The sequence below is a fragment of the Ixodes scapularis genome, unplaced genomic scaffold (genome assembly GCF_016920785.2).
Source record: "Ixodes scapularis isolate PalLabHiFi unplaced genomic scaffold, ASM1692078v2 PGA_scaffold12__126_contigs__length_90152505, whole genome shotgun sequence".
Classification (NCBI taxonomy): domain Eukaryota; kingdom Metazoa; phylum Arthropoda; class Arachnida; order Ixodida; family Ixodidae; genus Ixodes; species Ixodes scapularis.
The window spans coordinates 60,820,693-60,847,845 of NW_024609838.1; the positions used below are offsets into that span (position 1 = coordinate 60,820,693).

The following is a 27,153-nucleotide window of genomic DNA, read 5'->3' on the forward strand; positions in this document are numbered from 1 at the left end:
CTTAGTTGAAGGCTGATTTCCGCCGGTGGGTGTGGCTGGAAATTGTCGAAAAGTTTTATCGCTTTGCCTGAATCGGGATCACCTGGGCGATCCCGGAGGGTCGTGAACCTATGGTGACCGTCACAACGTGACTAGACTCTTCTTATTTTCAAAATTAGTACATAATGCAGCTGGAAAGAAACCTTCAATTTGTGTTCCTGAAATTTGAAACATGCTAATGCATCGGTGTTTATAAACGTTTTATCAGAGGACCCCGTGACGACGAGTGTGAGTTTTGTCGAGAACTGAAAACAGCAAAGTCGAGATGGGCCCTTTGCCGGAGCGAGTCGATCAAGGATTCAACGATTCGAAAGCGATGCATGAGCATGCTTAAACTTTAAGCAACCGAAATTGAAGGTTTCTTTCCGGCTACATCATGTACTAATTGTAAAAATAAGAAGAATCTAGTCGCGTTGTGACGGTCAGCATAGCTTCACGACACTCTGGTATCGCACAGGAGATTGCGATTCAGGAAAACCGATAGAACTAACTTTTCGACAATTTCCAGCCACACCCGGTGGCGGGAATTAGACACCCAATAACTGTTGCAGTTGATAAAATTGAGTCATTCTGAACACTTCAAAATATCAATATTACGATAACTTTAGTTACAAAATGTTGCAAGTGTATCATCCATGAAACCTTTTCTCCCCTTGCCACTCCTTTCTTTACGCCGTAAGTGTTCTGGTCTGTCTTTTCTATAAAATATACAATTCTAACGCCACTCTTAAAGAGAAGCTCTTCCTCGACCCACCTTGCGTTTCTCCACGCATTGATCATCAGTACAAAGTCACCGTTCCTCATTCTCGAACCACAGCCTATCACGATTCTTTCATTCCTAGGACATCATCAGAGTGGAACCACCTTCCGGCTTCATTAATATTATTACCCTCGTTAGATGTGTTTAAAAGTGTTGTTACTAATTATTTTTGCGAAAGTGACCCATGACCTATCGTGTCGTCTACTACTGTGTGTTGTTTTTTTCACTCACTCCCCTCTGTAACGCCCCCAGGGCCTTGAGGGTATGTAAATAAATATATAAATAAATAAGCTGAAACAGCGTTTATCACAAGAAAACTTGCACGCACCTTGTGAGCGTACCCCATGTTCATCGACGGTACAGCGTTAAGTTCGCTGCGCGCTCCATTCACAAAATATTCCGATCAAAGTTTAGAGGGTGGCGTTGGGGAAAAGTCTATTGGTTTATAGACGCAACCCACTGCTGCCGTAGATTGGGGTCATGTGGAAACAGCCGCACTCGCCTTGCCGGATTCCCTGCAAGCCACATAGGTCCTCAGACAGTATTCGACGCTTTCTGTCGTTATTCCTGCACGCTATAACTAGGGTTCGGAGTTTTCGGTTTAAACCGATAAAAACCGATAAAAGTACGCCGAATCCATTTTCGGAAATTCGGTTTTAACCGAAAAAGGTCAGTTTGTAGGTTCGGCGTTTTCAGTTTTAACCGATAAAAGTGCGGTGGGGGAGGGGAGAAGAGAGAGAGAGGGAGCGCTTTGCAAGGTTCGACATTGTGTGACGCCTTCGTAATTGCCCTCTTCAAAGGTTCAACATGCAACAAAAGAGCTCTTGGATTGGCCTTCGCGGGACATCTGTGTCCTTTCTGTGATCGGGCTTCGTGTGTCAAGTTCCCGGTCCTAAAAAAGAAAAGTTAGGCTATAGTCGGTTACAAGTCAAGAAGGTAGGAGAAGCTCCTCCCACAAGTGTGATGCGCCCGTTTGAAATCTCTCCGCAGTCGAAAGAAGAGTTCACTGGAAACGCTCCTTGTTCCGCTTCAATGGATTCCCACTTGTCTCCGATCCCACTTTTTAAGAAAGCGACCTTTGTATTCATCGGAGAGGGAACCGAGCCCCTGAAAGCAGCCTTTGTATCCATCGGGGGGGAAGCTAATCCCCGAAAGTCGTATTTGTTTCCGTCGGTGGGGGAGAACTCTAATCTCCCTATCGTGGCTTCCACAATGCTAAGTCAAAGTCCAAAGATAAAGCAAATATGTACAGAAAGGCAAGACCCTCCTCGCGCGTTGGCCGCGACGTCACGGAAGCGGTGGGACGCTATTGGATGCGGAGGTGGCGGAGGGATATCTGATTCCCTTTGAGGGGCATTTGCCGCTACCTTCTTAACCTGTAACTGACTATAGTATAAGGTTTTTCGCTTCATGCACTTCAGAGGTCATCGAGAAAAGCCGATAATACCTTCCTTAACTCCCTCTCTCAAACTTCCCTGTGGTCGAAAACATAAATGCAATGGAATTTTTTTTTTTTGTTTGCCATTTTGTTGGTCATCACCTCCGCCAGTCACGTTGCCAGAGTGGGAAGGAAAAAGAAGCGCGCTGAAGATTATGCCCGCGAATGCCGCGATTTTGAGGTGTGTCCTGACGGAAGCTGTAGCGATTCTTTGGGTGATCACAAATATCCAGACTCGTACCGTACGCATTACATGTAATCAAATTACTTGTAATCAATTACTTTTTGGAGTAATTTTGTAATCAGTTGATTACTTTAATTAGGCAGTAATCACGAGAGTAATCTTATTACTTTTTGAAGTAATAAAAATTGAGCGATGCTATATGCACTACGTAGTGCACTTTGGACGGAAATTGCTATATGCACTACGGTGAGAGCTCATGCCGCTCGGGCCACCCTTTTTCGAACTGCGCGTGTATCACTGGGGAGCTCGTTTACCCAGCCCCCCGCCTGCGTTGACGCCGCTTCGCGGCGACAGTATGCAGCCGGCAACCCAAGCCCCGCTGTCCCCGATCTGCGAAGTCTGCAAAGTTTCGTCAAAACATTCGGAGATTTTTTTTTTTTTTTTTTAGTGTTTATCGCAAAAAAAGAAATATAAATATCGCCAAATGTCTCGTCAAAACAACGTTCAAGGAAAAAAAAAAAAAAAGAGCATTACCGCGACTCGAACCTGCCCACTTGCGTACGAAGCGGACACGCTAACCCCTACGCTATGCCACCGGTTGGAGAACTCGTTGTGATCATTCATTTTATACGAGACAAACGTAGTGCATATAGCAATTTTCGGCCGAGCTGCACTTCGGAGTGCATATAGCATTACTCATAAAAATTACTTCTAACCGTTACTATTTTTCCACGAGACCTCCCCTTCCACACACCTTTTTTTTTTCTGGAATGACAAAAATAAAATTTGCTTGTTTTCTCGAACGGAAAAAAAAAAAGATTTTTGCGGAGCTGTAGGAAACGAGGTAAACCCCTTTGTATGTGCAGTTTCTGTGGAATGTCCGTTTTTTTTTTTCGAGCTGGGACTGGGTGTGGGAAGCCATAGGGAAGCTTCAGTGCGAGACAAAGGCCATTCAGGGCAAAGTTTGAGGGAGCAGAATGTAGCTTTGTAAGTCCTTCACTCAAACTAGCCCCCTCACGTGCACACACACATAACTAAAGAAAAAAACAGAAAAAAAAACAAACAATCCTGCTTACGGTACCCACTCGCCGCCCGTAGGAGAACCTAGGGTGCCTACATGTTTCCGCCGCTCCGCTCAGAAACATGTAGGCACCCTAGGAGAACCAGAACCGAAGCATGTCTAGAGCGGATGCAAAATATAACAAAGCCATTTCAAATATTTCCCTATTTCCCCTACGGGGTCTTTCCGACAAGCAAGTTTCCGAGTTGAGAAGTGGTCTTGGCGATCTCTTCCTCTAATGGATACTATGATCTGCTCCAAATCCTGGAGCTGCTGCTCTTTTGTATAACATGCGAGTTAATCCACATGTGAATAATAAGATGAGCGACGCAAACTTTGAGCGACAACCCTTGCTTAAGCTTAACAAGATCTAGAACCCCCTCCACTCCACTCCCTCCCCCTGCCCCCTCGACTGGCGAGCGCCCAAATAATTAAACTCCTTCAAACGAATTCTATGCATGTGCCCGCATGCATTGTGAAGCTGCAAAAACCACCGAAGAGGGAACCCGTTTTTTCTTCAATACTTGTGAAAATGTGAAATATAGGTTGGAAAAAGTTCATTGTTATGAGCGCTAAAGATGTAAGTCTTCACAGAATAAAGTAATCGGAAAAGTAACGGTTACTTTTTAAAGTAATATCCAATTACTTTTGCTGTCGGGTAATCAAGTAATCTATTCTAATAATTTTTACCCAAGAGTAATAGTAATCGTAATCGATTACTTTTTTTTTAGTAACGTGTACAAGACTGGAAATACCACAGCTACAAGGATCATCTGATCCGGTGTCCCATTGTGTTGCTTTCATATTCACAGAAAAAAACGGTAAACTTTTTGGAGAATAAATATACACCGAAAAACACCGAATATTGAGTTTTAGAATAAACACCGAAAAAAGTACGCCGAATTTTGAAACAATAAAAACCGAAAACGCGAAACCCTACCTATAACCGAGCAGTGGTGTCCCGATGGCCGGGGGACCGCCGCCATCAAAGCCTGTGACTCTAATTGGGTTAGAAGTTTAAAACATAGAAGAAAGCGTTATCGAAGTTCGGGCAATGCATAAGCCCAACACCGGTGAAGCCTCTCGTTCCTGACTTTTACTGTTCCTAAAGCCCCAGCAAAAGGGAAAGCTCCGGTAGCCCTTTCCCCTTTTCTGTCAAGCTCTCAAAATGGCGCTACCCACGATAAAATGGACCATAAACCTTTCTTTTCTTTATTACTCTCGTCCCCAGCCACCTGGGAGACATATCCGGTATGTGCGCCGAAAAAAAAAATAATAAAACATTTTAATCTGCAAATAGTGATGGTTACGCTTATATACCAAATGTATTCATTGGCGTGGCGACGGCAAAACAACGTTTTCGCCCATACTGGAAGTGACGATATTTCAAGATGGCGGCGCCCTTGTGAACTGAGTATATGAACGAACTCAACTCACTTACGTCACACCACTGCAACGGTGGCGGTGGTGTCGGTACTGCGCATGCGCAGAGGCTTCACTCCTTCCTAATTTGGTTTCTGGGCACGCGCAGTGCCCACACCTGATGTGGGGAAAGCGGCCGCGCGGGCTTCTTTCGAAACACTGTGTTGGTGTGTTCTTCATTTTAGCTTAACGGAGCCAACGCTATGAGGTGATAGGACCAGTCAAGCAGCATTGAAAGCACAAGTCACGAGACTTTTTCTGTTCATGATCGGTTCAGCAATGATAGAAGATGAACAAAAACATGAACACAACTATGGTGCGCTTTGAACGTTCTCTGATTGGTCTCACCTACTCGTAGCGTCGGCTAAGGTGGAACGAAGCATTCTTGTCTCCATCAAGACGGACGAGACCGAGCGGGAAAACCGGGAACCAGCCGGAACAGGTCGCTTTGCGCCTCTTTACGTCTCTGGCGGCTTTCGCGCACACGTGTTGTCGGCGTGGTGGCGAACAATGTAATTTGACGAAGGTCCCAATATTTCTCAAGTTTCCTGAGTGTTCATTATTGTGGTGAAGCCTCAGTCGATTGTTTCCTTCCGTCACATTATTGAAAGCCCGTTCATTCCACAACACACGGTCGCATGCTTTCGATTTCTTGGATGGGAAGGAATCACAGAAAAACCTTTCGATTTCTTGTCTGTCTCGAATCACATTCAAATTAACGACTACTTGGTAACTGATAAGTGATTTCTTTATAGGGGTGTAGAAAAGTGGACTAAGGACGACAGACGAGGTGTTCCACTGGAGGAAACACGAATGTTGCATCAAGTGAATAGGAAGGTTCGATAGATGCTTTTCTTTAGTTTGGTTCAGTTCGATTAGCTTAAAAATTGAGCCACCCACGGCGGTCGGTGCGTTGGCTATTCATCTTGGCTGCTTTTCGCCGAAAAAGCCTCTGGACCACACCGAAGGAGTCGGTTGATTTTGCAATTACTTGATTCCGGAAAACCTGCTCGCTACATACGATTAATGAGGGAAATTGTCTGCGGTCAAAAGGTGGGGAACGCGTCTGGCAAAGTTAGAAGATGTCACGACTATATGATCTATCGCGCCTTTAATATTTATATTATACCCCCGTCTAAGCCAGTAGCAATATACGTCTATGTTGGTCAGGTTGTCCGGCCACAAAAAATACTAATTTTTTCCGTTCAGGATTTGAAGTCAGGTTGAATGCAGAGACGTTCTGCGTGAATCTTAGATAAAGACTCTCTTCAGTTTGTCCCCATTCGTCTCCGTTCTGCCGGATAGAACCATTTGGCTGAGTTTAAGCAGTATCTCTCAGTCTCTCAAATATTCTTTTATACAGCAGTTCACCATATAACTAGTCAACTAAGCTCATATTTCAACCCGAAGAATATACTAATATTGCTTTAGTGGGACCGATAGTACGTAATATAATACATAACCCGCACATTCGTCAAAATGACTTCTCGATTGCTACTAAAAGCTGAATTGAAATACGAGTGTCAGCTGCTTAGTGGGGCGGCAGCGGGTTAACAGGGTCCATGGCTCAAGAAGCGCTTGCTTAACTTCGGTAATTTTCCTGCAGCCTGTGTTGTTGATCGTGCAGACGACTGGAGCTGTTTCTTAAACGCGGAGGCGCACAAAAGCTCGATTTCGCGGACAGATAAGTCGCATGGTTAAGGCATCCGAGTTAGCTGAAGATTACTCTCGGTAGAACAATTCTGTAGTCATCGCCGCTTTCCTTAGCTGATCAAAACTGATTAGAGTCTATTACCGTGTCTCCGGAGCCCATAGTTTCGGTATTGAATGTAGTCTCCAAAACGAAAGTTTGACATGATATGAAACAAAAATCACTGTCAAAAACAAAACTATATACTCTGCAACTTTATGTGCACCGGCTACACTTAACCGTCGCAGTTGAAATGCCTTTGAAATAGGGCACTAAACAAAAGAAAATCTGTTAAACTGAATACGGCACCCGTCCAGGCGGCCCGGCCGAGCCGACGCGACCTGTTCCCAGCCGTCATGTTTGTTTGATGATGGCACCCCCCCCCCCCCCCCCCCCCCATAGGTCGCTGGAGTCGGGAATAGACCTTTTCTACGCGGACGCCGCCATCTTGAACCTGGTAACATCCGGTGTAGTAAAGTACTACCGAATCGCCGGTGTGACGCTATGTTCTACTAAGAACTGAAGGGCCAGGACAATAAACGTCTTTACTTCATGATGGCGGATCCCGAACAACGCCGCTCGCGCACTCGGCTCCAGAACTGTGTGCGTTGTCCTCGTCGTCTGGTCTCGGTTCCCATCATATCTTCTTCCTTAAAAAGAAGAGTGGAAGGGCTTAACCTGTTTCCTATCTCGAGTCAAGCGCCGTGGAAGTGGCACAGGAGTTGAGAGCGGCTGGTTGTGTTTTGTTGAGGGACTTTTAGGTGGACTTGGGTTTGCGGGACTTGAATGAGTGGTATTCTGGCGCGGCAATGGGTCCAGCCCTCGTTCAGCTAGAGCTCCGTCGCAGGGAACCTTGCCCTCTGATGTTGTAGGTGTGAGTGGTGCCTGTGGGTCAGTCTATTCGGAAAACCCAAGTGTGTCTTCTGTGCGCCGCTGGCGAAGTTGGACAAGATGGCGACGCACCAGGTCCAAATCGGCTTTTATCGTCACCATGCGTGAGCTTTCCGCACTCTTGAGGATTCCCGATAGCCACTTTGGGCCCTTACCAAAGTTTCAGAAGAATATCTTTCTGCCCGGTTTAAAAAATGGCGGAGTGGGCTGACTCCCGCCCTGTGCAGTCAGCTCTGACCTGTTGTCCGGAAAGCACGTGTCCAAACGTGACCGGATCTGGTATGCCAAAAATAGCTGGGATGGAGACTTGCCCGAAGCCACAGGCGTGCGCCGATAATTGAGAAGCAGTCGGCACAACTTGACGTCGATTGTGGACCCGCTTGTCTTCTTCAAGGCATCCGAAACCGTACGTACGGCTCGTTCGGCGAGGCCGTTCGATTGTGGATAACAGGGGGCCGTGTGGTAGTGCTCCACGTCATTTCTCTTTAGGAACTGAGAGAACTCTTCACTTGTAAATGGTGTACCATTATCCATGACGACAGTCCGTGGGATCCCAACGCAGCTGAACAGCTCCCGAAGTTGTCGGATTGTAGAATCCGACGTTGTATGATTGGTAGTTGTAGCTTCAATCCACTTCGAGTATGCGTCGATGACAATCAGGGTCATATTTCCGTCGACGGGCCCGGCATAATCCAAATGTAATCTCGACCAGAGTTCAACCGTCACCGGCCAGTCGACAGGTTTCTGTGCTGCTGGCATAGAAGCCGCTTGAATACATGTTTCACATCTCTCGGTGAGGTCTACGATAGGCGAGTCCAATGAGGGCCACCAGAACTTTGAGCGAAAAACCGTGTTCATTGCCGACGCACCTTGGTGGGTCTCGTGGAGGAGCTTGAAGACAGCTTCGTGAGCCTGTTTTTGGAACGACGACTTGGTTTCCCCAGTACAGCAAGCTGTGATGCACCGAAAGGTCGTCTTTCCTGCTCCAGAAATATCGAAGCCCCTCTTGCCCCATCAATAGCTTCCGCGGCCATCCGCGCTGGATATAATTGATGACGCGTACGCAACGTCTTGTCTTCCGCGGTCATCTGTGCATTCTGTTTCGCTGACACCAAGCCGTTATCCAGCTCCTCCAAAGAAGTAATTATTTCAGGAAGATCCTTCTCTTGTAGTTCTTGCGAATCCGCTTGAAGGGGAAATCTACTGATGGCATCGACATTGGCGTTACTTATCCCTGGCCGGTACTCGATGCGATAGCTGTATCCACCCAGGATGATGGCCCACCGTTGAATTCTAGCCGCAGCCCTCGTTGGCACGGCCTTGTCAAGATAAAAGAGATCTACCAAGGGCTTGTGATCCGTAACCAGAGTGAACTCCCTACCCAACAAATAATCCTTAAACTTCGTGACAGCAAACACCAATGGCAAGGCTTCTCGTTACAGTTGGGAGTAGTTCTTCTCAGCACTCATCAGTGTCCGAGAACGAAAACCGACAGGCTTTACTTCGCTTCCACAGCGGTGGGAAAGGACGGCGCCAATTCCATGTGGTGAAGCGTCACATTCAAGAAGCAAGGGCTTCGTAGGGTCATAGTGAGCTAACATGTTGGACTCACTCAGGATCGTTTTTGCTCGTTGAAACGCCAGGTCTTCATCTTGTCCCCAGTGCCATTTTACTCCCTTCTGCAACAGTGTGTACAAGGGGGACAAATACGTTGCCATGTTTTGCACAAACAAGTTATAATAAGTTATGAGGCCCAGGAACGAGCGAAGCTCGCTGACGTTCGTTGGTGCTCGGGCATGCTGGAGGGCCTCCAGGTTCTTGCCGGACGGAAGCAGCCCTTTTGTGTCAATCCTGCGTCCGAGGTAGATAACTCCTGCTTTCCGGAAGCAACATTGCTCCATGTTCAGCTTGACTTCGTATTGCGGAGCACTTGCAGTACCTGACGTAGCCTTTCACCGTTGTCCCCGTTCTTTTCCGCTACCAGGACATCATCCAGGTACACTTGAACTCCAGAAATGCCACCTAACAAGGTCCCCATCCTTCTCTGGAAGATTTAAGGGGCCGATGCAACATCAAAAGGTAGCCGGTTGTAGAAATATAGGTCCTTGTGCGTGTTGATCACCGTCAACTCCTTGGACTCCTCGTCTAATGGAATTTGGTTAAAGACTTCCCGAAGGTCCAACGTACTGAAAAGGTCACCGCCGTTCAGTGATGCGAAAATGTCCTCAATCAGTGGTAACGGGTACCCTTACCGCTGATACCGTTCTCCACCAGGCGGTCGATCTCGTCGGTAACCTTCTGTCGTAGCCTGTACGCCACAGGTCTGGCCTTAAAGAACTTTGGTGTTGCTCCTGGGCTCACGTGCAAATGTACTTCCCGTCCTTTGATGAGATCCAAACTCGGTTGAAAACGTTCCTGGTATTCTGCCAATACCTGATCCAAGTCTCCATGTTGCTCAGTCTTCAAGGACAACAGCTGATTTGGAAGAAGGCTGAAGGCTCGAGTCACGTCGCGGACAACCAGACTTGGTCCGTTGCATCTCAAAACCGTTAACTCGGCTTTTACTTGACGTCCTTCATAACTTACCGTCAAGCTCAACTTTCCGATGACTGGCACCCTACCGAGGTACCAAGACAGACTTAACGTGGTTTTTCGCAACCGAGGCCACCTTGCTTTGTTTTCTTCATATACTCTTTTTCGAATGACGCAGACCGGGAAGCCGGTGTCCAGTTCCATGAGTAGGTCAACACCACCCACGTGAACAACCGTCGGACCGGCGCAATCAAGTTCAACGTGTCCTGTCGCTGCGGTCGTGGCAAAAGGCTGTCAATACCACAGTCGTCATCAGATTCTGTTCCAGCAAAGGCGTTGGCCCCTGCACGCGACGTAGTCTCACGTGAAGTGCAGCGCTGGGCAACATGTCCAATCTTCCCACAGCGAAAACAAGTCTTCTTCCGAAACCCGCTGTCCTTGGGGAGGTGTGAAGTTCTCCCGCAACGGCAGCAGGCCTCCGATGCTATCACATTCTCTTGGATCATGCCAGGAATTCGGGTTTGAGAGGTCTTTCTCCCTCTCGCGGTTATCTTCTCGAGTTTTCCCTCTGGCTTCACCATTTGTGTCGCATCTTTTGTCGCTGCTTCTGTAGCAACTGCCAAGTCCACCGCCGACTGCAGCGTCAGGTCCCGGCGTGCCAAGAGTGTCTACTGTAGCTTATCGTTACGCAGCCCACAAACTAGCCGGTCCCGTAGCATGCGGTCGAGCATCGACCCAAAATTGCACTTATCCGCGATGCGCCACAGCTCCACCAGGAAATCGTGAACTGTCTCGTTGTCTCCTTGTCGGCGGCTGAAGAAACGGAAGCTCCCCGCTATCTCATTAGGCTTCGGCGTGAAGTAGTTATCAAGGTGCTTGGCAGTTTCGTCGTAGCTCAGCTCGGATACTTGTAATGGCGCGCAACTTGCCGACAATAGGCGAATAGCTTTGGTTCGTAACGCAGAGACTAGAAGCGCACGCTTCTGAGCCGCCGACGTGATCTTATTCCCCTCAAAATAGGCTTCGACTCTAATGAAGCAAGAGTCCCACCTGTCTGTAGCCTCGTTGAAGGGCGGAACGTTGTACGCCTCCCTTGCTGAGCTGACCGGTGGTGACCCGCCGATCAGGGTACCGTTTCCAGCGTGGGTGTCCGTGTTCCTCGTCGCCAATGTAGTAAAGTACTACCGAATCGCCGGTGTGGCGATATATTCTACTAAGAACTGAAGACCCAGCACAATAGGGAGTATTCACTGGCGGCCATATCTGTGTGCGCGGCTGCTGAGCGCGTGCTGACGGCGAGCTTCCGCAGTCCTTTTGGAACGTGCATTTAGCACCATCAAGGTTGCCGATCTTAGCAGGCTATTAATGTGAGCTCGTTTTGGGCATGCGCACTAAACATCGCTCTCAAATATGGCGTCCAGTGAATACCTCCTATAAACGTTTTTACTTTATGATGGCGGATCCCGAAGAACGCCGCTCGCGCACTCGGCTCCAGAAGAGTGTGCGTTGTCATCGTCGTCTGGTTTCAGTTCCCATCATCCGGTATGCAGGAAAACATTGTTTTGTCCTAGCCTCACCACTGGGGAAATAATTTCTTTATAATACTGAGTCTATCTTTCTTGTTTTGTTTTATTATATTGTTTTCTTTGTTCGAAATTGTAATGCCTCGCTTTTTTTCCCATCCCGCAAGCCGGATTTGTTAACTACGTGACTGAAGAGGACGGTAAACAAAAAATTATCCCTGTACTCCTTTTTTACTTTAGATCAAACCGCAGCCCATGCTACAATCCGTTAGAGATGATGAAGCGGTGTCAAAAGTGCATCGTCACAGCGCTCCAACGTCTTTGTGCCTCTGCTACCACCGATCAACCAATCACGCACAGCAAATGCCGTGCGATCCTGAGCATTTTCTCGGTACGTGATTGGTTTAGCCTGCGATGCAAAAACCGAGAAGGTCAACGAGTGCCATGACAAGTTATTTTTGTGCCGCGTGACTAGCTACATTGGATTGTAGCATTTTGAAGTCGGATTTAGAAGGGAAAAAGGCTTGCCTTTGGCCAAGGAAAAACTGGACCTGCTCTTTCAGATACTTGACATAGTAACGTTTAGTAATCGAGAAAGTATATTTCTAAAAGTATATTCTTTTTTCCTTGACTTTCTGGCTTTCCTTCTTCATCTTTTCACTTGGTTTTATATATTGATTATGCACATATCGCAATCATGTTTTGTTCTTTTTATTTTTTTTTTCAAGTATCTTTTTATATATATAGTGGTGCCAACTTGATCGCTGACTAACCATTTATTACCAAGGGGTCCCAACAACTGTTTTCATTGAAAACCATGGGACCCCCGTTTGATTACGTGTAAGTCTCTTACACGTTGTTTACAAATAAAAACACATTTTAGGTTGACTTGACTTGGCTCGACAGGCTAATTTATAGTAGCGCATCTCACATTGGGCAGCTCGCCGGCCTTCTCTTTAAAATATAACAAACTTCGAAATATACAAAAACAGTTGCATAGCGTACCTTTATTATTTTGAACCTAGACTGTGTGCATTCAATGCTTACCTGATTCGAATACTCTGGTGCGTTTCTTCCTATGCGGCGGTTTTTTCTAAAACCACTATTTGAGTCAAATTCAGCCAGGGCTTTCAGAAGTTTATAGGCACACATGTAGCTTGCGTGGTAAACTGAAAAAGAAAAACAGGAATAGAAAGAGCGACAAGAAACTTAGAATGACAAAGAGGTCTCTCCTTACATAACGTCCCTAGATTACACTATGCGAGCAAGCGAAAGGTCCTCCCCGGCCATGACTGTGTTCGACATCTTCTGAGTTACTCCGACGATTCACCGCACGTGCCAATCCAGATAGAAAAAAGTTGGACGCGGGAAGCGTTTCGAACGCCAAGGTACCAAACCGTTCAGGGGCGTAGCCGAGGAGAGTGGGCGGGGGTGTTCTTTTGCTTGCCCCCCCCCCCCCCCCCCCCCGCCTTCTCCGCCCCTGATTGCTCGTCAATCAACCCTTTTTGTGTTACTACGGCCGATGGTTTTTTTTTTTTTCATGACTCGATGCAATTTCAAGATAAAAAAAAATTATATATTACTTTTTTCGGTTCATTCCGCTTGAAATAATAGGAATAGAAAAAAGCACACAGGAAGGCATCCAAGTGCGTAAAGATTATCCCGGAAACTATTCTCTCAACTCTCAAGTCGGCAGATTAAACGAAAGTCTTCGGCAGTTTGATACTTTAGACCCATGTTACGGATAAAAAAAACAGGTCGCGGGATGGCCAAAAAAAAAACAACACGTTTTTCGTTTAAGGCTCGTCAAATTATGAGGCGCTGGAGAAATGTAGCCTTCTGCGTTAAGTCCTTATTTCGAACTCTTTTTGTTCGCCTTCCGCCCATTGAAAAGCATGCAGGAAGGGCCTTAGAACGCACCTGGTATCGTTACGCCGCAGCGTTCTTCCGCAACATAATGTTCGTCTGCTTTCCTCTCCGTCACCATGGCTACGAACGCCGAATGAATAGAAGCACGCACGGTACCGCCGCGTGAAGCTAGCAAACAGCTGACCTCATTTTACGAACGCCGTCTGCTAGCCAAAGCCGAAGGCGGTGTGTCAGATCAACCGCCTCTGGCGGTGCGCCGCTAGCAAAGACGACGAAGCTGAGATGCGCCGACGGCGAATGGGCGAGCAACAGCACCGCGGGACGACTGCAACAGCGGCATTTATTCGGATCAAAGCCGCGAAATAAGCAAGAACAATTTTTATTTGAATCATAACACCCGATATCCAAGTTGGGGACCATATATCTTTGCTGGGTCTTTCCTGTGAACTTTTTTACAGAGACACAGGGTGCCGCGTTCAAAACGCAGCTCCGTTTGCAAAATATTGGGGATCTGAAAAGGACCGTTTAGACCACTACCAGAATGTATTCCAGACGTAAAAAGCACTTGACGAGCGGTTGGCGCATAAGTCGTCTTTATGCATGCAGGCGAGTGACGGGCTCAGCGAAGCGGATCACTCGAAGTCACCTGGGCTGCCAGAATCCTCGCCCTGTCTGCGTCGGGGCTCTAGATTTTGGCGGCCGCGGGGACGAACGACTGGAATCTATCAGTGTCTCCGCGCGCCTTGTCTCTCCTCCAAAACATGAACTCTGCAAGGTGACCAGTGAAATAGTGGCTCTCGCGCTGTCCCGATGGAAGAGAGGTTTTGACGTGGGCCCAGGTGCAATCCACCGTATTGGTGTGCGCACCAGTGTTCGCGTCGACGAAGTGCAGCTTGTGGTTGACGGTGAGGTGTGTGAAGCGAGCGTCATCTGCAAGCTTGCGATAGCCAGCCCAACAATCAGTGATTATTTTTGTTCCAGGTCGGACCCACTCGGCTATTAGCCCTTGCAGGGTTTTAGCGTCACGGGTCTCCACGGGAACAAGAAAGCAGCACTCGCTGCAATGCGCCACACCGCCGAAAACCCACTGGCCAGGCCTTAAATACCCGCGATGGTACTTGTGCCGACCGAACATACTCTCGTCTAGTTCTACAGTCGCGCCTTCGCCACCAATCATGTCTGAATGCTTAAAGGGATACTGAACCGAAAATTCGAGTTCACAAAACAAGGCCGGGCGGATAGTCGGGAAGCTGCAAAACCAAGAAATATCATTCATACGGCGATATATCTAACAGATCGCCGTATTTTTTGGAAAAGAAGTGCGCGATTGAACCCAGCCGACGAGGCCGACGCGACAAGGCACGTCATGATTCCCGTTCTCTCTCCTCCTCGCTACGTCCCGTCAAGCTGGTGAACCGAAGCGAGGAGGAGAGAAGCGAGGCCGCTTCTCCTCATTCTCACATTCTCCCGGAGGACAGTTACGTCAAAGAACTCGCTTGATCGCGCCCTTCTTTTCCAAAAGTACGGTCATCCGTTTGAGATATCGATGTACGAGTGATGTTTTGGAGTTCATTGCGTCCCGTTCAACACTTCTGCAGCCTTACTTTGCGAAATCCAAATTTCGGTTCAGTATCCCTTTAAAGACGGCATTTACCACAACCTCCCGACAAAGACTCGCCCAATCAGTTATAGTCTTACTTGCGATATCAGCCTCCCGCTGAATAACGGCGCACGGTAGGTTCTGGCATCCGGAGTAGGATTTTCATGAGTTGGAGATGCGTCAGGTGCGATCCTTCGAAAAAGGAACCGCTCCGTACCGAGACCTCGCCCCGGCATTGAACTTTGACCGGCTTCTTCTTGGGCACCTCACGAGTCATCCCCACACCGCCCCCCCCCCTCCCCGTGTAGCCGTCCGCAGATCTAGCGCGGACTTGCAGCTTGGAATCGCAGCTTCGCACTCTGGATACGCACGAAAACCCAGGAGCCAGGAGCAGGCCCATGCGCTGAAGAAAATCAATTGCTTCAAGAGGGTCTTTCAAAGCGCCATGAAGACGGCACCAGTTGAACGCCATGGCACTGCGATGCTCGCCTCTGGAAGAATGACGCGCCGAGGGAGAAGTGCGCGCTTCTTTGCATTCATTATTTTTATTTCATCCGCCATTTATACCTTGTGACACAATTCTAACAAACTCATTGGTTGAACGGTCGGACCACACCATCGCGTGACAAAACAAACGCCAAACGTATGTCCACAGACGGCATCGTCACAGAGAAGGGAGCAGTCGAACCCAACAACAAAATGATGTAACAAAGTGAATAAAAAAAATAAATAAGAGAGTCTTTGGAGTTTCGAAAATCGTCTTTTTTGATGAGAAGAGCTGCTCTGGTCAGAACGGCCAGAGCAGCCGTGCTGCTGTGGCTGCTCGGAATATTCCATTTTTAGAGCGCAGCTCTTAGGGGCCCGTTCCCGGCTTGAGCGGCGTCGCCGTCGGCGTCGCCGTCGGCGTCGGCGTAACCGCAACCCTCGTAACCCTCGTGAGGGTTACGAGGGTTACAAGGGTTAATCTCATGAGGGTTACCCTCACGAGGATCACGAGGGCCACGAGGGTTACTTACCCTTGTTACCCTCACGAGGGTTACGAGGGTTAGTTACCCTCAAAAGGGTTACCTTCACGAGGGTTACCCTCACGAGGGTTACTTACCCTTGTAACCCTCACGAGGGTTACTTACCCTTGTAACCCTCACGAGGTTTACGAGGGTTAGTAACCCTCGTGAGGGTAACCCTCGTGAAGGTAACCCTTTTGAGGGTTACGAGGATCAGTAACCCTCGTGAGGGTAACCTTCACGAGGGTTACCCTCACGAGGGTCACGAGAGTTATGAGAGTTACCCTCACGAGGGTTACTTACCCTCGTAACCCTCACGAGGGTTACGAGGGTTAGTAACCCTCGTGAGGGTAACCTTCACGAGGGTTACCCTCACGAGGGTCACGAGGGTTATGAGAGTTACCCTCACGAGGGTCACGAGAGTTACCCTCACGAGGGTCACTAGAGTTACCCTCACGAGGGTCACGAGAGTTGCCCTCACAAGGGTTACTAGGGTTACCCTCACGAGGGTCACGATGGTTACCCAGGTCAAGTGACCCCCCCTGGGGTCACGTGACTTGGGGATACCCCCCGAGGTCACGTGACCCCCCGTTGACGTCATAGCCACTGATGACGTCATCAGTGACGTCACTGATGACGTCACCGGCATCCGCATCGTCATCATCATCACTGATGGCGTCATCAGTGACGCTACTGATGACGTCATCGGTATCGTCACGTGGCCCCAGGTCACGTGACCCCCCCGACGTCACGTGACGCCCCAAGGTCACGGACTCCCACAAGGTCACGTGACCCCCCCGCCCCGCGAGGTCACTTGACCCACCCCCAGTACCCTTCCCTCGTCCTCCTCAAGAGCTGCGCTCCAATTCGGCGTTACAGGGAGTTGTAAACGGCTTTCACTTTTATTATTTTGTTTTTACTCTACACGGTGCCACAACCCTTATGTGACGCTGATTTGTTAAGTTAATAACAAACAACGCGTTGGAATGGAGGAGGTAGAGTCGTGGCGTCATAATTTGACGTGGTAGAAAAGAAAAAAAAATTACGAGTGCACAATACATACCGTGCCAAGACCGTTATACCTCGCACTTGGCGAGGCGTTGTGACGCCGCCGACGACCGTAAGGCTATTTATTTTGCTTCTTTAGATTTTATATCGTGACGACTACTCCACTGGGCCTCGGAGTCTCCTGCGGAGATCCGGCAGTTTTTAATAATTATTAGTATTGTCGTTTGAAGGGCACTCTTTCTATGCTGCTTCGTTCCTGACGCCATCAAAATATTCTTTCTGTTTAGATAATAGGCGTGAAAAATCCACACTGGCTGGGGCCTGAGTAACAACTCTGCATTACTCAGGCTCTAGTCCGTGTGGATTTTTCGCGCCTACAATCTATAAAAGTAAGAATGGCATACAGACACATCACACGCGCACGCACTAAAAGTTGGTCCAGAAGTCCAGTGTCCCCGACGTGTTTTTGTATCGCTTCCAAAACGATACACTGATACCGCCAAGTGTTCCCTGCCCAGGATTTTGGTGACATTAAATAGTCTACTTGTTGTCTCCCTTACTCCCTCCCTGTTTTGCGGCGCATTTTCTCAAAAGTGGTCTATGGTCCAGCGGTTGCAGCGTTGTTCGTGTCTTCTCGTTGGGCTCTGTATTTCACGCATGCACACAAAAGATGCTAATATTGAAGCTAAATAATCGTAATAATCAATTATTGGACTAATTTTATGGAACTAATTGTATCCCCAAACCAATGCGACCATGAACTAAACGTTTTTATTTTTTTTTATACATCACTTATAAAAAAAATAAAAAAGTGCAAAGTAATCCCGCCCCATATTTTTATGGCGTCAGGACCGAAGCAGCATAGAAAGAGTGCCCTTCAAACGACAATATTAATAATTATTAAAAACTGCCGGATCTCCGCTGGAGACTCCAAGGTACAGTGGAGTAGTCGTCATGATAAAAATCTAAAGAAACAAAATAAATAGCCTAATGGTCGTCGGCGGCGTCATAAGGCTTTGCCAAGTGCAGAGTATAACGGTCTTGGCATACGGTGTGTATTGTGGAGATGTTATCTTCTTTTCTTTTGACGTCAAATTCTTACGCCAAGACTTTCTACCTCCTCCGTTCCAAAGCGCTGTATGCTATTAATTTAACAAGTTAGCTTCAAATAAGGGTCGTGGCACCCTGTAGAGTAAAAAAAAAAAGAATAAAAAAGGAATATTCCGAGCAGCCAGAGCAGATCCTCTCATCAGAAGAAGACGCCGTCCGAAACTCCAACGGCTCCCTTCTTTTTTTCTTTTTTTTTTTTATTCACTTTGTTTCTTCATTTTGTTGGTTTCGACTGCTCCCTTCTCTGTGACGATGCTGTCTGTGGACATACGTTTGGCGTTTGTTTTGTCACGCGATAATGTGGTCCGACCGATCAACCAATGAGTTTGTTAGAATTGTGTCACGAGTTATAAAATGGCGGGTAAAATAAAAAAAATAATAAATGTAAAGAAGCGCGCAGTTCCCCCTCGGCGCTTTATTCTTCTAGAGGCAAGCATCGCAGTGCGTGGCGTTCAACTTGTGCCGTCTTCATAACTCCATGAAAGACCCTCTTGAAGCAATTAATTTTCTTCAGCGCATGGGCCTGCTCCTGGCTCCTCTGTTTTTGTGCGTGTCCAGAGTGTGAAGCTGCGAAGACAAGCTGCAAGTCCGCGCTAGATCTGCGGATGGCTGCACGGGGGGGGGGGGGGGGGGGGGGGGGTGTGCGGTGTGTGGATGACTCGTGAGGTGCCCAAGAGAAAGCCGGTCAAAGTTCAGTGCCGGGGCGAGGTCTCGGTACGGAGCAGTTCCTTTTTCGAAGGATCGCACCTGACGCTTCTCCAACTCACGAAAATCATCCTCCGGATGCCAGAACCTAGCGTGCGCCGTCATTCAGCGGGAGGCTGATATCGCAAGTAGGACAATAACTAATGGACCTTTTGGCGAATATGTGCTGCCACCTAGACACACGACTGGGTTCAAGACTAAGTGGCCAGAAAAAACGCACGCGCAAGGCCGGTCCCCCCCCCCCCCCCCCCTCGCTTGACACCGAAAGCGTCAGTCACATCTTGCTCCCCCATTCAGGCGCTATGGACTAGATTCGGTTCCCCTAAACTCGCCTTTGTCCACATCCTGCGTAATCGTCTGCCCCGAAGTCGACACAAAAAACCCATCTTCCCTCTCTACTCGGCCAGAAGAAAGAGAGAGAGGGTACTAGAATCATTTACTCTCGAACCGATGTTTCTACACAAGGTCCACTGGGCGAGCCTTTATCGGGAGGTTGTGGTGAATGCCGTCTTTAAGCATTCAGACAGGATTGGTGCGAAGGCGTGACTGTAGAACTAGAAGAGTGTATGTTCGGTCGGCACAAGTACCATCGCGCGTATTTAAGCCCAGGCCAGTGGGTTTTCAGCGGTGTGGCGCGTTGCAGCGGGTGCTGCTTTCTGGTTCCCGTGGAGACCCGTGACTCTAAAACCGTGCAAGGGCTAATAGCCGAGTGGGTCCGCCCTGAAACAAGAATAATCACTGATTGTTGGGCTGGCTATCGCAAGCTTGCAGATGACGCTCGCTTCACGCACCTCACCGTCAACCACAAGCTGCACGTTGTCGACGCGAACACTGGTGCGCACACCCATACGATGGATTGCACATGGGCCCACGTCAAAAACTCTCTTCCGTTTGGACGGCGCGAGAGCCACCATTTCACTGGTCACCTTGCAAAGTTCATGTTTTGGAGGAAAGACAAGGCGCGCGGAAGCACCGATAGATTCTAGTCGTTCGTCGCCGCGGCCGCCAAAATCTAGAGCCCCGACGCAGACAGGGCGAGGATTCTGACGGCCCAGGTGACTTCGAGTGATTCGCTGCGCTGAGCCCGTTACCCGCCTGCATGCATAAAGGCGACTTATGCGCCAACCGTTCGTCAAGTGCTCGTTACGTCAGTTGGAGGTTCTGGTAGGTGTCTAAAGGGTCCTTTTCAGGGCGCCCATATTTTGCAAACGGAGCTGTGTTTCGAATGCGGCACCCCGTGTCTCCGTAAAAAAGTTCACAGGAAAGACCCAGCAAAGGTATGTGGTCCCCAACTTGGATATCGAGTGCTGTGATTCAAATAAAAATTGTTCTTGCTTATTTCGCGAATTTCACCCAATAAATGCGGCAGTTGCAGTCGTCCAGCGGTGCTGTTGCTCGCCCATTCGCCGTCGGCGTGCCTCAGCTTCGTCGTCTTTGCTAGCGGCGTACCGGTGAAGGCGGCCTTTGATCCGAATAAATGCCGCCGTTGTAGTCGCCCCGCGGTGTTGTTGCTTGCTCGATCGCCGTCGGCGCGTCTCAGCTTCGTCGTCTTTGCTAGCGGCTTACCGCCGGAGGCGGTTGATCTGACACACCGCGTTCGGCTTTGGCTAGCACACGGTGTTCGTAAAATGGCGTCAGCTGTTGCTAGCTTCACGCGGCGGTACCGTGCGTGCTTCTATTCATTTGGCGTTCGTTGCCATGGTTACGGAGAGGAGAGCAGAGGAACTTTATGTTGCGGAAGAAAGCTGCGGCGCAGCGATACCAGGTGCGTTCTAAGGCCCTTCCCGCATGCTTTTCAATGGGCGGAAGGCGAACAAAAAGAGTTCGAAATAAGGACTTAACGCAGAATGCTGCATTTCTCCAGCGCCTCATATTTTGACGAGCCTTGCACGAAAAGCATGTTTTTAGACCGGAGTTTGGAGATAGTTTTTTTTACAACAACATGGGTCTAAAGTATCAATGTGCCAAGTCTTCCATCAACAGATAGAAACACCAGAAATGTTATGGTTCTTGTACAGGCTCCTGGGCACCAATCCGTGCGTGTTCAGCGAAAGCTGAACACGCTCGAATTGGTGCCCGACTCCCCACCCGGAGCTCGCTGGGGCTTGCTAGAGCGTGTGCCCAGCTACGGACGCGAGCATGCTATACTCCGTCTCACCCTACGATGGACTAAAGGCAAGAGCTACGGACCGCCAGATCCAATCACGAGCAACTAAAAAATTGCTTCGTGGTATTTAGCTTCGATGCTCGTCAACGCGCGTTGAGCGAAAGCTCGCGCTGCAGAACCCAGGGATCCTGGGTTCGAGCCCCACCTCTGCCCGTTTCGATCTGGATGAGCATCGTACCGCCGTGCGGTCGTGTATCAATACTGCTTGGTGCCCGTTAAGGACCCCAGGCTAGCGGTCATACTGCACTGGCTAAATTGCTCATCTACAGCGAGTGACTTGTCGCAACTTTAAAGGGGCGATGCACTGATATGTGTATTTTGCGCAAATACCGCTTAGAACGAATCCCTGACGTTAATGATCTGTGAAATACCCGTTCGTTTTCACCACACGCAATCGAAGTCGCAGAAAAAAATAAAGAAAAACGAGCAGAATTCACCCCCCTCAACTCGCAGCCAGAACAAGCGGCCCCGTGATCTGGAGCCGATTATATGCCGCCAATGTTGATCATAGCCATGCGCTGGGGTTGGCGAGGCACAGGACACGCGCTGAGTTCCAGACATTGTTATGGTTCGGCTGTTGCCGTCATTGCAGCGATTGGACACAGGACACTACCCGAATGTTTCTCAAGCTATCGATTATCACGAGCCCAAATCGAGTGTCCACACCATGCTCGGGTCCAATCTATGAGCCGTATTCAAATATCGTCACTGGGCGGTACTGCTACCGCCGAGCTACGTCATCAGGTTTTTCGGAGGAGAGATTGAATGAAAACACTCGGTTTTGTCCTCGAAATTACAGCGCAATAAAGGAGTTTCTTGGTCAGTGGCGTTGCGTGCGAGTATCCTTGAGTCCCACTAGTGCCAGTAAGCTAGTGTAAAGTGAAAAACAGTCCAATTGAGTATCGTTGCACCGCCCCTTTAAATGGCTGACCAACTACGCGCTGTATAAATATCCCCCCAACCCAATTTGCTTTTTTTGCTTCGATACACGTATCGGTGCCCGCGTCTCGGATCACTGATGGGAATGGGTGGACAATGGTTTAGTCAAACAGCACTGGGTGACTCATAAATTTTGCACTGCAAAGAAAGCCACAACATGCAGGTTCTTTGCAGTGCCGAAGCTATAAAAATGATGCAGCGCTTTTGATTCGTAGCATTATTCGTCCCCCTAATCAATGTTCAGCATGTCATATTTTAGCGTGAAACGTGATTGGATCTGGTGGCCCGTGCCTTCGAGCTCTGGTCCATCGTAGGATGAGACGACGTATAGTGAGTGACCTTGAGGGCCGGAGGTAAAGTTTACCTCTCCCCTAAGACCCCTGATAACCCTGTCAGACGGCAGCTAAAATGGCACTTGCGCCAAATGACTCAGATTTTCAAATGATATTCAAGCTTGGGCCTGCCAGACGACATCTAGTTTTACTTTTTTTTTTGACGAAAACTATGTTTTGTAGCAACCATGAGGCGAAGCGTGGGGCGAAATCCATTAGCCAACGTAGAGCCTCCCGCTGCCCGCCACTACAACGGACAGCGTGCTCCCTATCAGCTATCTGTTCTTTCGTTAATTTCGGTAGTGCTTGCTTGCTCTCGTTGTCCCTCACGCTCGATCTTCGTCTGCCATTTTTACTTCTACGTCTGCGAAGGATCCTGGACGCCGTATTATGCTTCCAACATTGCTATCACGGCGGTATTCGTTGGTCATGGTTCGAGCGTCTCCGGCTGTTGATAAGGCCGTCTGTCATCTTCTTCGTGGACGCATTCCACGAGCTTCGGTTTGATCACTGGCTGCCGCACCTGCTACGTACTACGTCTTCAAGCAGCCGTTTGGGCGTTGCCGAGGATGTGATAAGCTCCCTTGTGAATGTGTGTCGGCGTTACAGGGAGTGCTTACTTGGCCAGGATACCTAGGGTCGACATTGTACATGTTCTTTTTTTTAGTACACGGAAGTGACGTCATCACGTCTGATTGGTTGGAAGCAAAAGTGACGTAATTTCCCTAGAAAAATGTGGACGGAGTCGGCAAAACTGGCTACCGGACATGACAACAAAGTGACGTTTCGTTTTGTACCGAGTACGTTTCAAAAGGTACTTGCTCCTGAGTAGGTGTCTTTCGTTAGTCATATTTTCCGACCCGCGTCGTCGTCGGACGATTATGCCACTTTTCAACTAATTTAGTCATTGTTTTCGCCGGGAAGACTTACCGGCAGCACCGCGCAGCATGCGAGCTCCCGGAGGATTGCAAGCGTGCGACGCAGCGCCGGCAGCGCGAGACAACGTTGGAGCGAGGAACTGGAGGTGAAGAGACTGCGAAACGAAGCTCCTGGACGTTCACGACTGTGGAGCTTCAAGTGGTGTACACTTCGTTTCTGCGACACGGAGTGCTTCCAAAGTTTGGAGGCGAGCGACGAGCACGTAGCGCGGGACTGAAGACACTCGGCGTCTCTGTCCGCGTCGCGTCCGTCGCTATCGTGCGTCGTGTCGGGGTCCGGCGCGGCTGGCTCCACTTTCCCAAGACGCCGAGCAAGAGGTACGACGTGGAGACGGGCCTCAGGCCGCTCGGTAGGATATTCGGCGTCATCGGTTGCATGAACGAAACGGCGATCGCCATCGTCGGCCCGTCCAAGAACGATCCCACTGCCACGATGGCGGTGCACTGTGCCGCAAGTATTTCTACGCCCTCAAGGTGATGGTGGTAAGTACGCTCGTATTACGTACTCAAAATCAGTTCCATGGGTGTCCAAAAGAATACAGCGTAACGCCGGTACGGTGTCGATATGCCATTTTATAAATGAGAGGTGCTGGCTTGTGTGCTCCGCCGGGGGCGGACGCAGGTATTTCTAGAGGAGGGGGGGGGGGGGGTCGGGTCGGGTCAGGTTTTTGGTCAGCGTATCATGTTTAACCCCCCACCCCCGTTACCACGCCCTAAATTTTGACACATGCAGTATTCAAGAGGGGGGTCATCCGGACCACTCCCTTTGAATCCGCCCCTCTGCTCCGACTTCACGCGCGTGTGCTCCTGTTAGTATTTCGTGACTTTTATAACGTGCATCCTTCCGCCCGCCACATTATGCTTGTTTGAAAGAGGTGGTTTCTTGTCATATCTTTTTCTTGTCATATCTTGCGTCCATGAAGGTGTCTTGCGATCATGTTAATAGTGTCAAAAGAACTTGGAAGGTTCTGGAATTGGGACTGCTTTGTGAAACATGAGTGGAACATTCAGGTAAATTCATGTCGGTATCTCTCTCATACTTCCAGATGCGTGACGCAGAATGCCGGGTAAGATGCATGGAGCCACGGTGCCCTGGGTCGGTGCTGTTAACCCTTTAAGGGTTTATGACGACCTCAACTTGTCACGAGCGATTGCCACTTTTTTGCTTATGACGAGCTCACCACGTCATGGGTACTTTGCTACTTTCCAAATGGCTGTTGACGAGCACAGCTCGTCAAGTAGCGTTTTCTGTTTAAAAACATAGATGGCAGCACCTTTTTTCATCCACGCTTTTCTTGAATGACAGTTTTCACACTAGATGGTAGCAGACGTTCCTTGTATGCTCTCCTTGTTTTTTGCGTCTCGCCCTGTTCGCATGAGATTTTCCCGCGCTTTCAAACAAACATGGCATCATCCGTGTGTCGTTCGAGTGCGGTTGATTGTCATCCGTCAGATGATAGCGAAAGTGATGAGGATGTTGACTTCGATTTTGATTCTTCATGTGAAGAAGATAGTGACGACAGTCTCAACGACAGCGAGTCAGATGACGAAGAAAGTATCGATGAGATGATCGCCAGCTCCCGTGCGTGGTGTCGCATAGACCTCAACAATATTCCAGCGAGACCTCCACGGTTTCAACTCAAGGGTTCATCGGGACTGACGTTCACAGTAAGCTCACCCCCACATCCACTAGAGCTTTATGAGGCTTACTTCGATGATGAACTGCTTGATGTTATTGTAGTTGAGACAAACAGGTACGCATCTCAGTTGCTGAATTCAAGGAACCTGGGCAAGCATTCTCGCTTCCGAAAATGGTTCCCTGTTACGCGTGAAGAGTTGCGTGTTTGTTTTGGCCTCTTGATGCTGCAGGGCGTTGTAAAGAAACCAAACGAAAGGCTGTACTGGTCGAAAAGCCGCCTGATTGAGACCCCTGCCTTTGGTGAGATAATGCCTGGGAACCGCTTCCAGCTCGTCATGAGAATGCTGCACTTCGTTGACAACACGACCATCCAGAACTTGGAAGGACACCCTCAACCTCTGCTCCGAAAAATCTGGCCAGTGTATCAGGAGCTTGTGAAGAAGTACCGTACATTGTACGTGCCTGAGCGCGACATAAGTGTCGACGAAAGCTTGTTGCTTTTCAAGGGACGGCTCAGTTGGAAACAGCACATGCCTCTAAAAAGAGCAAGGTTCGGCATCAAGTCATTCCTGCTGTGCGAGTCGGAAAGCGGCTATATATGGAACTCTATAATATATACGGGAAAAGGCACCGACCTGGAGACTTCGTCAGTAGCAACGGAAAGCTTCGGAATGGCAACAAAAATTGTAGTGAAGCTTGTGGCGCCTCTCTTGGACAAGGGCTACTGCATCACTACAGATAACTTTTACACGTCCCCAGAACTTGTTGACTTCCTGCTCAAAAGATCAACCGATGTTTATGGCACAACACGAGTGACACGCAAGAATCTTCCTCCTGGCCTAGCCACCACAAAGCTCAAGAAAGGCGATATGCTGGCCTTTCAAAGGGGCAAGTGTTTGCTGATACAGTGGAAGGACAAAAAGCTGGTAACGGTTTTATCCACTCTGCATAGTGCTGAAATGGTACCATTCATTGACAAAAGGGGCAACCAGCTCATGAAGCCAGAAGCTATCTTGGATTACAACCACACAATGGGTGGAGTGGACAGGGCAGACCAGATGCTGTCTAGCTACTCAGTGCCATGGAAGCGAAAGAAGATCTCGTACAAGAAGATCTTCCAGCACTTGTTCGATGAAGCGACATACAATTCATTTGTCCTCTATCAGAAAGAAGGAGGCCGAGCATCCCACATGGATTACCGGCTGCAACTTGTTGACGAGATCATCACCAAGTATTCAGGGAATGCAGTGCCAAGAAGAAAGGGCGGCCAGGATGTCCCCTGAACATGAAGCGGCTTACCGAGAGCCACTTCCCGTCGCACATCCCGCCGACAGAGAAGAAGCAAGAACCGACACGCCGCTGCATTGTCTGCTACAGGAAGAGAGACAGCAAGGGCAAGAACGTCCGCAAGGAAACTAGGATCTGGTGTAGGTGGTGCGAGAAGGCCTTGTGCGCAGTGCCGTGTTTTGAGCGCTATCACACCGTTGGTAGTCTCCAATAGTTGGGAGGGGATCAACAGAGGAAGTGTGCATTTTGTGTATTGGTATACATAACCAACCCTTTCTTTCCGGAGTTCAAGCAATGGACAATACATAACGGCCAATAAACATTATTATCTGCTGGAAAACTTTTGCAAAGGTGTTTTCGTCTTTTAGACATGTTATTGAAGCATTTCACGCCATAAAAAAATTGAGCCATTTTGGTGCATTTCCTTTTTTTTTATTGAGCCCTTAAAGAGTTAAGAATGGAACCTTCGGCGACCTTCTTCCGAGTTTCAACGCTGCGGAAACGAGTCAAGACGAGTCCGGGACCGTCACCTGCGTGACGGGGCCTGCGGCAACAAGTCTCAACGCGCCCGTGACGTTAGCGGGACGTGTGTGTGTGCGTGGTGGTTGGTGCGCTCGGAAAAGGGAGAGAGGCATGGCCTAACTGCGGAGAACTTTGGCTACGTCGCACTGGGCGGCGGACTTTGCTGCGTCGCACTTGACGGCGGGTTGCTGCATCGCACTGGCTGCCCTGGCGGGGAGTGAGGGAGAAACGGACCCTATATAAGGCGGAGCGCGAGGCTGCTCCGTTGTTCTCTCGGATTTGACGACTGTATCGCTACCATGTAATTAAACCGTTCGTTACGTTACCAATTCTCCCACCTCCACTGGACCCCTGGGTTCTTCACTTCGGGGAATGGACGTCGTCTCGAGCCAGGAAGCTTCCGGACGTGCGGCCTAAACCCCGCCTCGAACAGTGCACAACTCCTTTGTGTAATGCTTTTCTTGGCTCTGCGGCAACATCAAGCAAGGGCAGCT

The 27,153-nt window shown here is 49.0% G+C and overlaps 1 protein-coding gene and 1 pseudogene across 1 annotated transcript; both read left to right on the forward strand.

Annotated features, from left to right (window-relative positions):
* Nucleotides 1–24,615: 24,615 nt before the first annotated feature.
* On the forward strand, nt 24,616–25,849 carry LOC121835225 (piggyBac transposable element-derived protein 4-like). Its single transcript, XM_042289213.1, has 2 exons — nt 24,616–25,738; nt 25,833–25,849. Exons 1-2 carry the CDS (start codon nt 24,616–24,618, stop codon nt 25,847–25,849), a joined length of 1,140 nt encoding a protein of 379 aa, XP_042145147.1.
* A 32-nt stretch (nt 25,850–25,881) lies between these two features.
* On the forward strand, nt 25,882–26,351 carry LOC121048231 (annotated as a pseudogene).
* The last annotated feature ends 802 nt before the right edge of the window (nt 26,352–27,153 follow it).

Bases quoted from the DNA above. Each gene is read 5' to 3' on its own strand.
- LOC121835225 (XM_042289213.1), top strand. From the start codon at position 24,616: ATGGCATCATCCGTGTGTCGTTCGAGTGCGGTTGATTGTCATCCGTCA.